At 34.3% G+C, this 15,112-nt stretch overlaps 1 protein-coding gene across 2 annotated transcripts; it reads left to right on the top strand.

The window, feature by feature from the left end:
- The first annotated feature begins 7,626 nt into the window (after positions 1-7,626).
- On the top strand, positions 7,627-15,058 carry LOC105975754 (protein TOPLESS). Of its 2 annotated transcripts, none has more exons than XM_013000982.2 (26): positions 7,627-7,971; positions 8,609-8,754; positions 8,891-9,070; positions 9,160-9,273; positions 9,353-9,511; positions 9,608-9,785; positions 9,872-10,013; positions 10,107-10,216; positions 10,303-10,468; positions 10,569-10,678; positions 10,786-10,855; positions 10,952-11,025; positions 11,114-11,209; positions 11,351-11,446; positions 11,543-11,670; positions 11,745-11,979; positions 12,112-12,270; positions 12,373-12,459; positions 12,545-12,691; positions 12,813-12,923; positions 13,036-13,215; positions 13,334-13,462; positions 13,543-13,638; positions 13,739-13,927; positions 14,014-14,180; positions 14,524-15,058. In XM_013000982.2, the coding sequence occupies exons 2-26, from the start codon at positions 8,675-8,677 to the stop codon at positions 14,735-14,737; spliced, it is 3,417 nt and encodes a 1,138-aa protein (XP_012856436.2). In that variant the 5' UTR covers positions 7,627-7,971; positions 8,609-8,674; the 3' UTR covers positions 14,738-15,058. The 2 variants fall into 2 exon arrangements, with proteins under 2 accessions (XP_012856436.2, XP_088679159.1); XM_088823033.1 differs by lacking the exon at positions 7,627-7,971 and adding an exon at positions 8,026-8,354.
- The last annotated feature ends 54 nt before the right edge of the window (positions 15,059-15,112 follow it).

Consider the following 15,112-nt stretch of genomic DNA (forward strand, 5'->3'; position numbering starts at 1 on the left):
TAGCCTATTATATGTACCTAATTTCTAATTATGTCCTACATTATACAAAAAGGAAAAAAAAAGATAAAAGGTGTTAATATTTTTTTGGGGTGTCATCTCCAAACAGCTACGTTTATCGTGTAACAAATTACTGGACTCGTCACTGCTCGTATATGTTATGTACCCAATACGAGCATAAGATTTAATATATACCCGTTTGATAACGAATGGCCTAGTATTATTCGACACATTTATCTTGCATGTTGGATTGAAATTACCATCCCATATTTATTAGATATAGTGGTATTGTCCACCACATCTTAATTTCATATATACACATTTAGATTGAAAAAGTAGGACCCCATTATTTCTGGTCTTCAAAGTAAGGCTTGAATAATTTGATCTTTTATGTCTAGGGTGGAAATTGAACGGTACAGAACTAAAATAAAAAATGAATTCTTATTCCAATTCATAAAAAATCCGAATCTAAAAATATGTTCCAAATTCAGAAGGCTTCGGAATTTTAGGGTTTCTCGTCTTTTTGAAAATCCTATCACATCAATAAATTTGGAGTGCTGCAATAATTTTAAGGAAAAGTGGAAACTCAAAGTAATTTATGTCCAATACAATATTTTTTTAGTATTTTTTATGAGTCGAGTCGAGTCTTGAGTTTCCGTTAAAAGAATTCAACCAATTGAGACACGAGCCTTTGCTATTGACAATTCAAAAGTGAGGAAAATAATAATTTAAAAATATGCCATTAAAAATGGGCATATGTGAAGAGAAAAAGTTATCTATAATAATTAAAAAGATTTCCTTAGAATTGCTTAACGTTTTCGTAGAGAAAAACAAATAACTACAGAAAATGTCATTAACGAAAAATTAAAAGAAATAACAAAGAAAGTCAAAAAGAGTTCCATTGAAGTAAGAGGTGAAACTTCCATAAAAAAAAAAAAAAGAAGTAAGAGGTGAAAGAAAAAATAATAATTACATGTATATCATTAGGGATGTTTTAGGGTTACTAATTATGCTAGAATTAGATCACCTTAAATAATTGAAGTATGGTGAGATGGAAGAGCAAAGTGGATCACTGGCTCACGAGCTTGATGACCTTCGAGATACATGCGATCAGAGGAACGCGTAAACTAAGTTGGGGGTGATCCGGCGGAAACTCATTTGACGCTCAAGTCAGGTGTGTGGATAATAAAAGTCGTAGATAGAATACGAGTCGTTGTATTATTTGAATATTGAACGTACCTTAAGAAATGAGTTAAAAACTTTATTTATACCTCATTGATTGGGCTAAAGTTCAATTAGTTGAGATTGTCGGGCCCAAACCTTATTTGAAGGTGATTGGGCCTCGGTGGTAATTATCTTCAATATTGGGCTCGCGGCCCAGTAGTTAAAGAAATCATAAGCTCATTGAGTTGGCCCAAATAGGTATATTTGTTACCTATCGTTAATTCCTTTCATATATACGACTCCATTATATTAGGGAAAAAAATGTATGGGTGGACTAATTGATGAAACTAGATAGCAAATAGTTATTTGGCCCGAGTTCAAAATTCGTTTTCCAGGTCAATTTTATCACCAAGTACCTACGTTTTACGTATAGTATGGTTTGTACACTATCGAATATTTACGCAATACACCTATACTGGTCGTGAGTTCATTTTGTTAATAAAATATTAATAATAAAATAGTTTAAATTTGGCGCGTGACCTGCAGTTTGCTTCTTTGATAGAGTCAAGGGGTAACATGGGATTAGGGCGGGGACCACACAATAGTCACATATTAATGGCGTAATTGCACTTTCCCCTAAATACTCCATTTCCATTTTCTCTTTCTCTTCTTTCCTAATTGAAAACGCTAAACCTGACACTGACAACTTATTGCTTGTCTCCTGAGAAAATGAAGCCCAAAAACTCGTCTCCCGATATATCTCGCGGTTTTTTGCTGTCCTTTTCCTTTTTCTATACTTGTGCCAGAATCAACGCACTTGGTTGAAACTTTCAAAAAGATAATTTTCATCTAAATAAAGTTTAATTATATATACTTTCCGATGATTAGTCTTCAACCATTCATTGATCCTATAATTAATATTTATTTATTTATTTATTATTACATTTGTTCAAAATATATAATAAAAAAAAAAAAACATAAATGGATCCATGTTATATTCTCGTGCTAGTGTAAACCCATAGTCATTTATTTGGTACACTCAATTCGTATCGTTTAGCCTCCCACTCGATGTTGAAGTCGAGTTATTATGCGATAATTGTTCCGATTCTTTTCATTTTAAATTGAATAAATTTAAAAAGTAAAATAGAAGTTGTGAAATATTGACTCTGCAACAGTATATATAGTTTTGTTTGGCATATACTGCATTTTCTTCTTCACAACTATTTCTACCAAATAAATTGATGTATAACTATTATTTGAATTTGCACAATATTTTTTTAAAAATCTCACCATTTTTTTTTTATATTTTACGGGGTAATTAATATGATAGAAAAACACACATATATATATATATATATATATATATATATATATATATATATATATATATATATATATATATATATATATATATATATATATATATATATATATATATATATATATATATATATATATATATATATATATATATATATATATATTAGGGGTGTGCACGGGTCGGTACGGCTCGGTTTTTCCAATAAACCAAATACGTACCGATAATATCGGTTTCTCATATTTTAAAAACCGAATATGTCGGTTTTTTTCGGTTCGGTGTGAATCGGTTTTTCGATTTTCGGTAAACGGTTTCGGTATCAATTCGGTTTATTTTCGGTTTCGATTTCGTCTATTTGTTCGAACCGGTTCGGCATAAAACTCATATATTTGGACTTTCATTATATTTATTTGAGAAAATTAACAAATAACAACCGAAAATTAACTAATAAAAAACACGTCACAACCAAAATTAATTAATAGAAAAAGACGTCACATGGAGGCGCTCGAAAGATAGAGGCACGCTAGGATAAGTATTTATAATATATATCAAAAATACATCATTTTGTATAAATCGGTTCGGTTCGGGAAATCGGTTCGGTAATTTTTAAATTCTCCGTACACAAACCGATATTTTCGGTTTTTCAAAAAAAAATTACCGTATATGCGGTTTTAAGTCGGGACGGTACATATCGGCTCGGTTTTTTCGGTTTTCGGTTCGGTTTTTCGGTTTTTCGGTTTTTTTGCTCACCCCTAATATATATATATATATATATATATATATATATATATATATTTGTTATGCCAAATTTATATAACATAAAAAAAATTATAAATAATTATTATTAAAAAATAAAAAGAATGTCACCATCAATAATGGAGCAACAATTTCTACAAAAAAGAGCTCTCAATAAAGGAAAAATAGGAATTTGACTTAGAAAAAGAAATGTCTATCACGAATAACTTTTCATAGAATGAAAGTGATGATATAATTCTATAAATTTTCAATTTTATTTTATTTTCTCAAAGTTTCCATATTCAACTATCTTTGCAAAAATACGGGGGAAAAAAGTGTTATGCCGTTTTTATATCGCATCAAGCTGGTTTGTATCATAAACCATTCATACACATATACACACACATTGGTGTATGTAGATCTAAGAGTAAAAATCTACACACAATCTTCACTGGGTGTAAATTGTAATATAGAAGAAATAAGCAGATATTAATTTATAATGGTAACATATTTAATTATGATTTGGTCCACTCCTCGAATCTTCACTATATGCAATTAAGACAAACCTAAACAAACATGAAAACGACACTAAGATAACGTGTTACTTAAATCATACAATTTTCTATAAAAATGCCTTATCATTATGTATTCTAAATAGCACTTTATTTCATATTTTAGGTTTATTACAAGTTTAATTTATGTTAGAGATCTCTATTTAGTTAGTCAATATTAGGCTAACTGTATGTGACAAACTCGATCTGACGATCGTGGGCAAGGGGATTCGAATCTAGTGTGGGGTGGTGGTTTTTTCTTGATTAGTTTCAAATTACTTATTTATTTATTATTGAGAGTGTTAATTAAATTAATATTTACATCATCGATCAAGTTATGATGAAGGGGTATAATTGGAAAATCAATAGCAGTATGGACGGTAATAAATATGCATAGACAAATTTGAGTGTGTGATGTAATGAATCTCATATATAGACATGTCAATTTGAGCCACAAAATACTTGCCATGTGTGGGTCACCAAATAAATAACTTTCCAACTGTCTATAATATATATATATATATATATATATATATATATATATATATCTAATTTCAGAAAAAAGGAAAAAGACATTTATACAATATTTAATTTTAGAAAATGAAAAAGAAATTTCGAAGTTGCTGACTATTGGTTCATTTTTTTGTTGAAATTGAATTAACTTGTGAATTTCAATTGATACGGGCTTAATTGTCTTAGAAGCCCAAATAATAAGGATCCTAAAATAAAGTTCAAAGGCATTTAAGGCCTAGTTTAAATTTGCTCACTAACACTCCATAAAACCGGTCACTAGTCCCACGTGGGTAAATAAACGATTGATGTGACTACATCCGGCTGTGTCAGAGAAAGTCGAAAAGCCGACAAAATGACATTGACCGGGAAGCTGCCCACTACCAAAAGCGACCACGTCAACAAACTCGTCCCATTGAACTGTTCTAGACCGTAAGAAACAAGATTACTTCGCCCTCAATAGACGAGTACATCACGAACTGATCACATCACCTCCACGTGTGATCTAATCAAAGACATAACGTGGTACCCACCATCCTATCCCTGCGTCAATCCTCTCTATGGTATTCCACATGCACACTCGATCTCCACGATTCCGATTCATTTGAACGTCGTAGTGCTAAGTCCGAGAAAGTCCTTCCCCTACACTTTTTTTTGCAGGTTTCTTGTAAAGCGTGGGCCTCCTCTCATTTGAGCTTTTGCTAATTCTAGGCCTATACCATTCTTATTTCATTATATTATTTCGTGATTGAGCCATTTAAATTTCATCACCTTATAACAGTGAGTATAAAGTACAATAAAAGATAATCATGCTAATCAAATAGTTATTGTTGGCACCAAATTTCCGTTAGTGAAATTCGCCATATGTGGAAATTAAAGATTGGCAAAGATTTGTTTTCCATGTTTATTTTGGAATTAATTAGAGTCCTATTCTTGTAATATTTTTATTAGGACTTAGATTTATTTCCATGTATTGTATTCTAGTTAGGTATCTTTTGTATTTATCTAGAATAGAAGTAGAAATCGACTAGGATTCTATTACCTAGTTAATCGATTTCTTAGGGCTCAAGTTAGGTTTAGGGTGGTGGATTTCGTGCCTATATAAGGCCCTCAACCTTATATGAGTCCGATGGAGCTTTACAAAGAAAAATCCCAGCATAAAGGCTTTGAAGGGTGCAGCCCGTGCTGCAGCCCTGTCTGCACGACAGGTGTGGCAACAGAACAGGTTTCTTCTACCAGGCCATAAAGAAGATCGGCGTTTCGGGAGAAGTGCTTAAAAGATCTCGGGAGAGGTCGATCCGCCGTTTGAAGGAAGTTCAACATTGGAGGAAGTCCAAGAGTGCGGAGGAGGAATTGCTTTGATTATCAACAAGTTCGAGTCGTGTGCAAGAACGGCGTATCACATAAAGAGGGAGTCTTTAGTGTTTTATTAAGTCCTATTAATGTACGCATAAATCTGAACTAGTTTTGCATGTCCTCGTGGATGTAGGGTACATTTGTATCCGAACCATATTAAATTGTTGTGTTCTTTATTCTGCTTTTCGTAGATTTATTACTGTGACAACACAACAATTCTGTTACGTCACCTAATGTCGTAACATGTAGTCTGTCTCAACGGATGAGTGGACTTTGATAGGCATTCAAATTCAACAGTTATGGAAAAATGAGAAGACTAACTCTCTAAAAGAGTATAAAAAAATTGAGTTGAGTTGAACAGAATATTTTGTTAGCATATTTAAGAATATAATTGTACGTTCATCTAAAAAGATTAAAAAGTCAAAATAGACATAATTTGTAAAGTCAACCGCTCCTTAAACTTCGAGTGGGTTAATATCTTTTTTTTTTTTAAATACTTATAATCAAGTTGATTAAAAGCGAGTTTGAAACGTGTTAAACAAAGTCTTAAGAGTATATTAGATTGTTCTAACAATTGTTCTAACACTTGAGCTTGAAAAATTCATTTTTAATTAATTATATTATTTAAAATATTCCCTTAACTTTTGCAATCTCTATTTCTAGTAGTAGGGTTGTTGATTCGGTAAAACTCACTCAAATCGTTTTGATGTACCGTTCTATTTATGCCAAAATTATATACTTAATATGGTCTTCTCTTACTTTTTGGTTTATACAATGGGTATCGATAAGTATAACAACCCTATTAGAACGACATCTTTTCGAGGAGACAAAAATCATATTTTCTCGAAAATTAAAATTGGATTGTAAATTGTATTACAATATGCATGTATTCTAATTCTGTTTAGAAAAAATGAAAAATCAAACTTTAGAATTCTGAATTTTTTGGAATAAAAAATGAAAAATATTGTTCAAAAATCAATAAATATTTCGTTCCGATTTTCACCCTTACGGATAGAGTTGTCAATAAGTATTTTTTTTATCGATAAGTACTTATTACTTGTATATTTATATATAAACATTTATAGTAATAAAATATTAAATTTGAATAGTTTGTGAACCTTTTTTTAATTACAATTTAAATTAAGCTTGAACTCAGTTTTGAAAAATATATATATATATATATATATCTATTTTAGAAACCCTAAGCTGACTGGACCAAATATGTAGTACCCTAATCAAGAGAATTTTATTGAAGCTTTAACAACCGTTAGATCGTCCACCTCGAGATCCACTCCAAACAATAATAACTCGGCCACCAAGTACGTACTACATTTGACAACGACTATTTTCCCTTCTGACCCACCCCCACCCCACACCCCCCCAACCCCCCACCCACCCAAAAAAAATTAAAAATAATAATAATAAAATAAAATACATAAATAATAGCCTTTCAATCAGGTTTCACAAAAGTGTGTGCAACGCGCAACTCCAATAATTCCTCCGATCCACCTCATTTTCTCGCAAACATACCACGAAAAGAAACTTTTTTTTATCATATCGCGATAAATTGAAAACGCCAGTGGCAGTCACTCGTAATTTCTGTCTAAAAACAGTCCCGAAAGTTTGAGAGGCAACTCCGAGAAAAAAGCTTGTCGTTTTAAATATGGGGGCTCTACTCGAGTACATCTGATGTAAAAGTCTCTTATGTACAACCGATTTAAAAACCCCACAATCCAGCCGTGCGATCACCTCCATCCATCCACAGCCGTCAGATCACACTTGGTCTAGTGCGGGACCCACCTCGCCAAACCCTAATTACACCCTCGGCTGACGAAGCAAGGAAACCGAGCCGAAGACCAGCTGTCGGCTGAAGATTCCGAGCCGATCATCCCAGGACAAGAACGTAGCCGGCTTTTCGGGGCCCACGTTGACTGTACATAAACGATAACCTATCACTAACCTCTGATCACCTCAGCTACCTATCATAACTTTCGAAATGATAAGCAGTTCCGCTTATCTCCATCTCTGAGTTGCCCCTTCCTAAAAAAATCACTTAAATTTCCTGCAAGTAATGTCGTAGTTTATATATTTTATATATATTTCCTTTTTTATTTTTATTTTTTTTCCCTTTCTCCAACGATAGAGTAGAGAGAGAAAGTCTAGAGAGAGAAACCACCCCCCACATGTCGCTAGTATATATACATGTACTCACAATCTCCCACCTTCATAGATAGATAGGTATCAAAGTGAAGAGAGAGAAACCAAAACCTCATTTTCTCTCTCTACTCCGACCTCCCTCGTCTCTCTCTCTCTCCAGCGATCGATCTCTCTCTCTCTCAAGTAAACCCTTCTCTCTCTCTCTCTGTCGATATATATATATATATATATATATAGAAATAGCGGATGTGTTTACATATATTCTGGAATATTTACTTTCGAAGAACTGTTTTTTAATTTAATTTAATTTTTTTTATTTTATTTTTCTGCTTTCTTTTTAGCTCTACTTTTCTTCACTGAGTATTCAACACACACATAATAATCTCCACTTTGCTTTTTCTATTTTTCTTTTCTGCTTCCCCTTTTATTTGCATCTAGGATTCCATTTAAAGCTGCTTTGATTTATTTGATCTCTCTAATTAGCCCTTATTTTGTCGGTGCATGCTCAAACCCTTGTGTTAATTTCCTCCCATTTCTGTTGATTCAAGATCAGTATAATCGTTCAGGTTTTTTTTTTTTTTTGCTTTAATTTTAGGTAATAATAATTCATTGTTCAATTTCAGTATTATGTTTTTTATTTATTTATTTATATATATAAAATGAGTTTTGAAGCTTGTGTCAAGCAATAATTAAATTGAGGCTTTAGTTCGACAATTAAATAAGGCTAGTGGTAGCTGACCCTTTTTCATTTATTGTTTTTTTTTTTTTTTTTGCTCTTGGGATTTTTATTTAATTATTTTCTTTGTGGGTTTCTTCACAGATCTGCTGCTATATTTGCTTTTGAATTATTCCCTTTGTGGGTTTGAAAGGAGAGGAGTTCTTCGGAATGTCTTCTCTCAGTAGAGAACTCGTGTTCTTGATCTTACAGTTCCTCGATGAAGAGAAGTTCAAAGAGACCGTTCACAAGTAGGTTTTAATTCATGTCTCTGTATTATGTCCGAACTTAATTTTTTTTTTTGTCTTGTTGTGGTGGTGACTATGCAGTAATGATGGGCGCTTTGCTTTGAATTTAATGTAATTAATGTATCGTTGCTAATGATAGGCTCGAGCAAGAATCTGGATTCTTCTTCAATATGAAGTATTTCGAAGATGAAGTGCACAATGGGAACTGGGAGGAGGTAGAAAAGTACCTCTCGGGTTTCACTAAAGTGGACGACAATCGCTACTCGATGAAGATCTTTTTTGAAATTCGGAAGCAAAAGTACCTCGAAGCATTGGACAAGTGAGATTAGATTATAAATTGGTTCTTGAAAACAAAAATTTAATTTTCAATTTTCGTTTCTTACATTAGAAGTATCTTGTTATGTATAGGCACGACCGGTCGAAAGCGGTCGACATCCTAGTAAAGGATCTTAAAGTGTTTGCGTCTTTTAACGAAGACCTTTTTAAGGAGATAACTCAGCTCTTGACATTAGAGAATTTCAGGTATTTTAATGGCAAATTGCTATTAATTGGTGGGGGAGTAGTATACTGTTTTTCTAAGCTGAGTTATTTTCTTGATTAGGGAAAACGAGCAGCTATCGAAATACGGAGATACGAAATCCGCACGAGCCATTATGCTTGTGGAACTAAAGAAGCTAATTGAGGCAAACCCTTTATTTCGGGACAAGTTACAGTTCCCAAATCTCAAGAATTCGAGGCTGCGTACACTCATCAATCAAAGGTAGACACTCTTCAATGTTGATGTAAAAAGGGAAACTATTTTCTTGAATTGGCTTTTAATAAGACTTTATATTGGGTCTATTTTATGCATATGCAGCTTAAACTGGCAGCACCAACTATGTAAAAATCCGAGGCCAAATCCAGATATTAAAACCCTTTTCGTGGATCATTCGTGCGGCCAACAAAACGGTGCACGTGCACCCTCTCCGGCGAATAATCCCTTGCTTGGAGGTCCAGTGCAAAAGCCAGGTGGCTTCCCTCCATTGGGTGCACATGTATGTGTCTTTTTCTAGTTATTTAGCTTCTCTTGTGAGTTGTCTTTTAGCACTAACTTAATGTGACGTTTTTGTTACACCGACAGCCATTTCAGCCTGCTCCAGCACCTGTACCAGCACCGCTAGCTGGTTGGATGTCCAATCCACCGACCGCCACTCATCCGGCGGTTTCCGGTGCACCGTTAGGTCTTGGTGGACCTGCAATGCCTGGTCGAGAATTCAATATATGTATGTGGAGATCTACCGCATTTTATTTTTGGAAATAAAATTAGTGCTGTCAATTGAAATACTTATTTCTTTTTCTTGTTGGGATTTTTGTAGCTGCTCTTAAGCATCCGAGGACTCCACCGACCAATGCTTCTGTTGATTTTCCGTCCGGTGATTCTGAACATGCGAGTAAAAGAACTAGGCCTTTGGGGCTTACCGACGAGGTATAAATATACATATATATATATGGAAGATAATAATGTTTAAAAGATTGCTTTTTTTATTCTGATCTTTAATCTATTATATGAAGGTGAATCTACCTGTGAATATTATGCCGGTATCTTTTCCCGCGCATGCACATAGCCAGAGTTTTAATGCACCGGATGATTTGCCTAAGACAGTTGGAAGGGTTTTGAACCAAGGGTCTTCGCCCATGAGCATGGATTTTCATCCTATTCAACAGACTCTTCTTCTCGGTTGGTTATTGTTTTACGAATAAATGATATAACTTCTATAAAAAAAAATTGTTCATTGACGTTTTCTTGAATGATATAAATTTTGTTAAAAATAACTCAGTTGGCACGAATGTTGGAGATATTGGACTGTGGGAAGTCGGTTCGAGAGAAAGACTTGTTCAGAGGAACTTCAAAGTCTGGGATTTGAGCGCGTGTACTATGCCTTTACAGGTGCGCCCACATTTATTTTTTGTTACTCGATTCTGTTTAAAATGAAATACATTTTCAATCTGATATTCAGACTATATCTTGAAAAGTTTTTTATCTACTGAATACAGGCTGGTCTGGTGAAAGATCCTGGTGTTTCTGTTAATCGCGTCATTTGGAGCCCCGATGGATCTTTGTTTGGTAATTAGGCCTTAATTAAATATCTCGACAATTAATTAAATGCAAAAATTACTAAAGAACTTTTCTAATACCACTCGTTTTTTTCCTTCTGAACAGGTGTTGCATATTCAAGACACCTCATACAGATTTATTCATATCATGGTAACGACGATGTTCGTCAGCACTTGGAGGTATATTTCAATTATTATATATCTTAGCTTCACCGGTTTTTGGTCGGAATATATTTCATAATTTGCTAATGATTAATATTTATTTTAGATTGATGCTCATGTTGGAGGAGTAAACGATCTTGCATTCTCCCACCCCAATAAGCAGCTCTCTGTGATTACCTGTGGAGATGACAAGCTTATCAAGGTAAATTTTTTAAATACATAATTCTTTTCTTTTCTTTTTTTTTTTTTAATTATTATTATTATTATTTTATTTTTGCACCGAGCTTTTATATGTAGGTGAAAAGTACAAATTTTACTTACGCTTATCTGTGCAATTTTCTAGGTTTGGGATGCCACAACCGGTACCAAACAATACACTTTCGAAGGTCACGAGGCCCCTGTTTACTCAGTCTGCCCTCATCACAAAGAGAATATTCAGGTGAGGATTAATTGCATTTCCGGAAATTATAATTATAAGATGGACCAAAATATTGACATTGGTTTTTTTTTTTTTTTTTTTTTTTTTTTTTTTCAGTTTATATTTTCAACAGCATTAGACGGAAAGATTAAGGCATGGCTGTACGACAATTTAGGGTCTCGAGTTGACTATGATGCCCCTGGTCGATGGTGCACTACCATGGCCTACAGTGCCGATGGAACACGGTAATAAAAATATCCAAATTTTTATTTGATTTTTTTTTTCTTGACCATGTAATAATATTTTTTTCTTGGTGCAGGCTTTTCTCTTGTGGGACAAGTAAAGACGGAGAGTCGCACATTGTTGAGTGGAACGAAAGTGAAGGAGCGGTGAAGAGAACTTATCAAGGGTTTAGAAAAAGATCTTTAGGTGTTGTCCAATTCGATACGACTAAGAATAGGTTTTTGGCAGCTGGCGATGATTTTTCGATTAAATTCTGGGATATGGACAACACTCAGCTTTTGACCAGTAGTGAGGCTGATGGTGGTCTTCCTGTGAGTATTATTATATTTTATTTTTAGATTTTAAAAACTACACGTGTTTTAAACATGCGTTGGAAAAATTGTATGTCTAAAGTGTTCGTTTTTTTTTTTTTTTTTTTTTTTTTTTATTTGTGTGAATTGAAGGCGAGCCCACGTATTCGGTTCAATAAAGATGGAAGCCTATTGGCTATTTCCGCTAATGAGAATGGAATCAAAGTTTTGGCGAACAACGATGGTCTTAGGTTACTTCGCACGTTTGAGAATATTGCTTTCGATGCTTCGAGAACATCTGAGGCTGCAAAGGTAGCATCTTTACAGCGAAAAAATAAAAATTCCTTTTTTTTTTTTTTTTTTTTTTTTTTTTTTTTTTTCGGGTTTTAATTTTTGTGACCAATCACCTTGCAGCCTACTGTAAACCCAATATCTGCCAGTGTAGCAAGTAGTGCAGGACTTACAGACAGGGTGCCGTCTTCTGTTGGAATCTCTGCTATGGTTTGTGTTACTTGTTATTATTATTATTATTATTTTTTTTTTTGTCATTCATCAATTGAGTGAGTAATGTGTTTGATTTTTGCAGAACGGAGATACAAGAAATCTTGGAGATGTAAAACCAAGAATAATAGAAGAAACTAATGATAAATCGAAGATTTGGAAGCTCAGTGAAATTAACGAACCATCTCAGTGCCGGTCCTTGAAGCTCCCGGAGAATCTAAGAGTAACAAAGGTATATTCTCTTTTTATTCTCTTCATTTCATTCATCCGGAAGATGTACTTCTTGTCTGTGCCAATTTGCCTATATGCTTGCATTTTTCTAACAAGTTTCTTTCTTACGTTTATTCTATCAGATATCGAGACTGATATATACAAACTCAGGCAATGCTATACTCGCATTAGCTTCAAACGCAGTCCATTTACTCTGGAAATGGCAACGAAGCGACCGTAACTCAAACGGGAAGGTAAGAAATAAAATATTAATTTAATTACAAATAAAGAAATGAATATATATATATATATATATACACACATTATAAAACCAATGGAATTTAAAAAAAATTATCATTTCTGTAGGCAACCGCTACTGTTTCGCCTCAACTGTGGCAACCGTCGAGCGGCATTTTGATGACAAATGACGTAGCCGACACAAGTCCCGAGGAAGCTGTCCCTTGCTTTGCTTTGTCCAAAAACGACTCGTACGTGATGTCAGCATCCGGAGGAAAGATCTCTCTCTTCAATATGATGACATTCAAGGTATAATAATGAATCGATGGGAGGAATAAATAAATTAATAAAAAATTCATTCCCTTTATAGCTCTTATTTCTTCTCACGCATTTAATTTAATAATTTAATCCCGATGAATATGTGCAGACAATGACGACTTTCATGCCTCCTCCACCGGCGGCAACGTTCTTAGCCTTCCACCCTCAAGATAATAATATAATCGCAATCGGAATGGATGATTCCACTATTCAAATATATAACGTTCGAGTAGATGAGGTAACTCTAAATTACTTAATTATCATTCAAAATATAGTTCAAGGCACATTATTCATTCTACTCGATTCTTTATCGTGCAGGTAAAAAGCAAGCTTAAAGGGCACTCTAAAAGAATAACGGGCCTTGCTTTCTCACATGTGTTGAATGTGCTCGTTTCGTCGGGAGCTGATGCTCAGGTATTAAACTTATTTCAGCATTTTTTTATCCAAGACAATGTAAAATGAAAAATCTTCTGATTTCCATTTATTTGAATTTATTTTTTCTCTCTCTCGCCAGCTTTGTGTATGGAATTCGGATGGGTGGGAGAAGCAGAAATCGAGATTCTTGCAACTACCTTCCGGAAGGTCGCCAGGGGCACAATCGGAAACTCGAGTACAGTTCCATCAGGACCAGCTTCACTTTTTGGTCGTACACGAGACACAACTTGCTATATACGAAACAACAAAGTTAGAATGTGTAAAGCAGGTAATTTTGTCGCAGCAAAGCCTTTTTAGACTTGATATATATGTTGAATGTCGATATCTTATATATTATTGTTTTTGTTTTTCCAGTGGGCCCCACGAGAATCTACTGCTCCGATATCCCACGCGACATTCTCGTGTGATAGCCAGCTGGTTTATGCTAGTTTCTTAGATTCGACTGTGTGTGTATTCACAGCTGCGCAGCTTCGTTTGCGGTGCCGTATCAATCCTTCAGCTTATCTCTCACCGAATATCAGGCAAGTCTCTCTCATAATATAATAATGATAATAATAAAGTTGCGATTCTTTTTTATGTTTTTGAATCCCTCCGTAATGCCGTTTGGGCTCTGTTTGGATCAAGGAAAATGCTAAATAAGTGAAATGATGAAAGAAATAGGTAAAATAGATTTTCCTATTTGGTTGGGAGGTAAAATACCAGATAAATAGTTTTCTTTGGATAATTACATTTTTACCCCTAAGAAAGATATGTCACCGTCTAAACATTTCCCCACTTTACGGCACCATCAAATAACATAAATCTTTATTTCCCAAGAATATTAGTCTCGGGTGTGATTGTAATTATTTATTTATTGTGAAACAGTTCAAATGTGCACCCGCTCGTAATTGCTGCACACCCGCAAGAACCAAATCAATTTGCATTGGGTTTATCAGACGGTTCGGTTCATGTTTTCGAACCGCTGGAATCCGAAGGCAAATGGGGCCTAACGCCACCTGTAGAAAACGGGTCGTCGAGCAATGCTCCGTCATCCGCTCCAGCTGGTGGCGGGTCGGGTTCGGATCAGCCTCAAAGATGATCTCAACCATTTGATAATATCTAACGTTTTCATTAATTTAATTCTATGCTGGTTCGATATAAAAGACGAAACGAAATAGCTGCTCTCGAGGAAAATATATTAGAGTCTCTCTTCCTCCCCGAATTTATGAAAGGAAAACTTGTGTCGAAAACACGTGTAAATTATTATGACTGGCATTTTGTTCCCCACATATTCTTATTTGTATCTGTCTTTGGATATGTAATTAACTCAGGCTAAGTTCACTGGCAGTTTGGGTGATGTAAGATGAAATGCTTGTAGGAGTTTTTATTTATTTATTTATTAGACGATTAATTCATTTTACTTTGGGCTTATTGCAAGTACTCGTAAATTAAATATTTAGTGATTATTGTTACA

This window comes from Erythranthe guttata, chromosome 9, assembly GCF_056151865.1.
Source record: "Erythranthe guttata isolate IM_541 chromosome 9, IM_541, whole genome shotgun sequence".
Classification (NCBI taxonomy): Eukaryota; Viridiplantae; Streptophyta; class Magnoliopsida; order Lamiales; family Phrymaceae; genus Erythranthe; species Erythranthe guttata.

What these genes read in the sequence shown, in the direction of transcription:
- LOC105975754 (XM_013000982.2), top strand. Translation starts at nt 8,675, where the DNA reads ATGTCTTCTCTCAGTAGAGAACTCGTGTTCTTGATCTTACAGTTCCTC. An exon ending in CGTGTACTATGCCTTTACAG is followed by an intron (nt 10,679 to 10,785) that starts GTGCGCCCACAT and finishes TACTGAATACAG; the next exon opens with GCTGGTCTGGTGAAAGATCC. An exon ending in ATCACAAAGAGAATATTCAG is followed by an intron (nt 11,447 to 11,542) that starts GTGAGGATTAAT and finishes TTTTTTTTTCAG; the next exon opens with TTTATATTTTCAACAGCATT.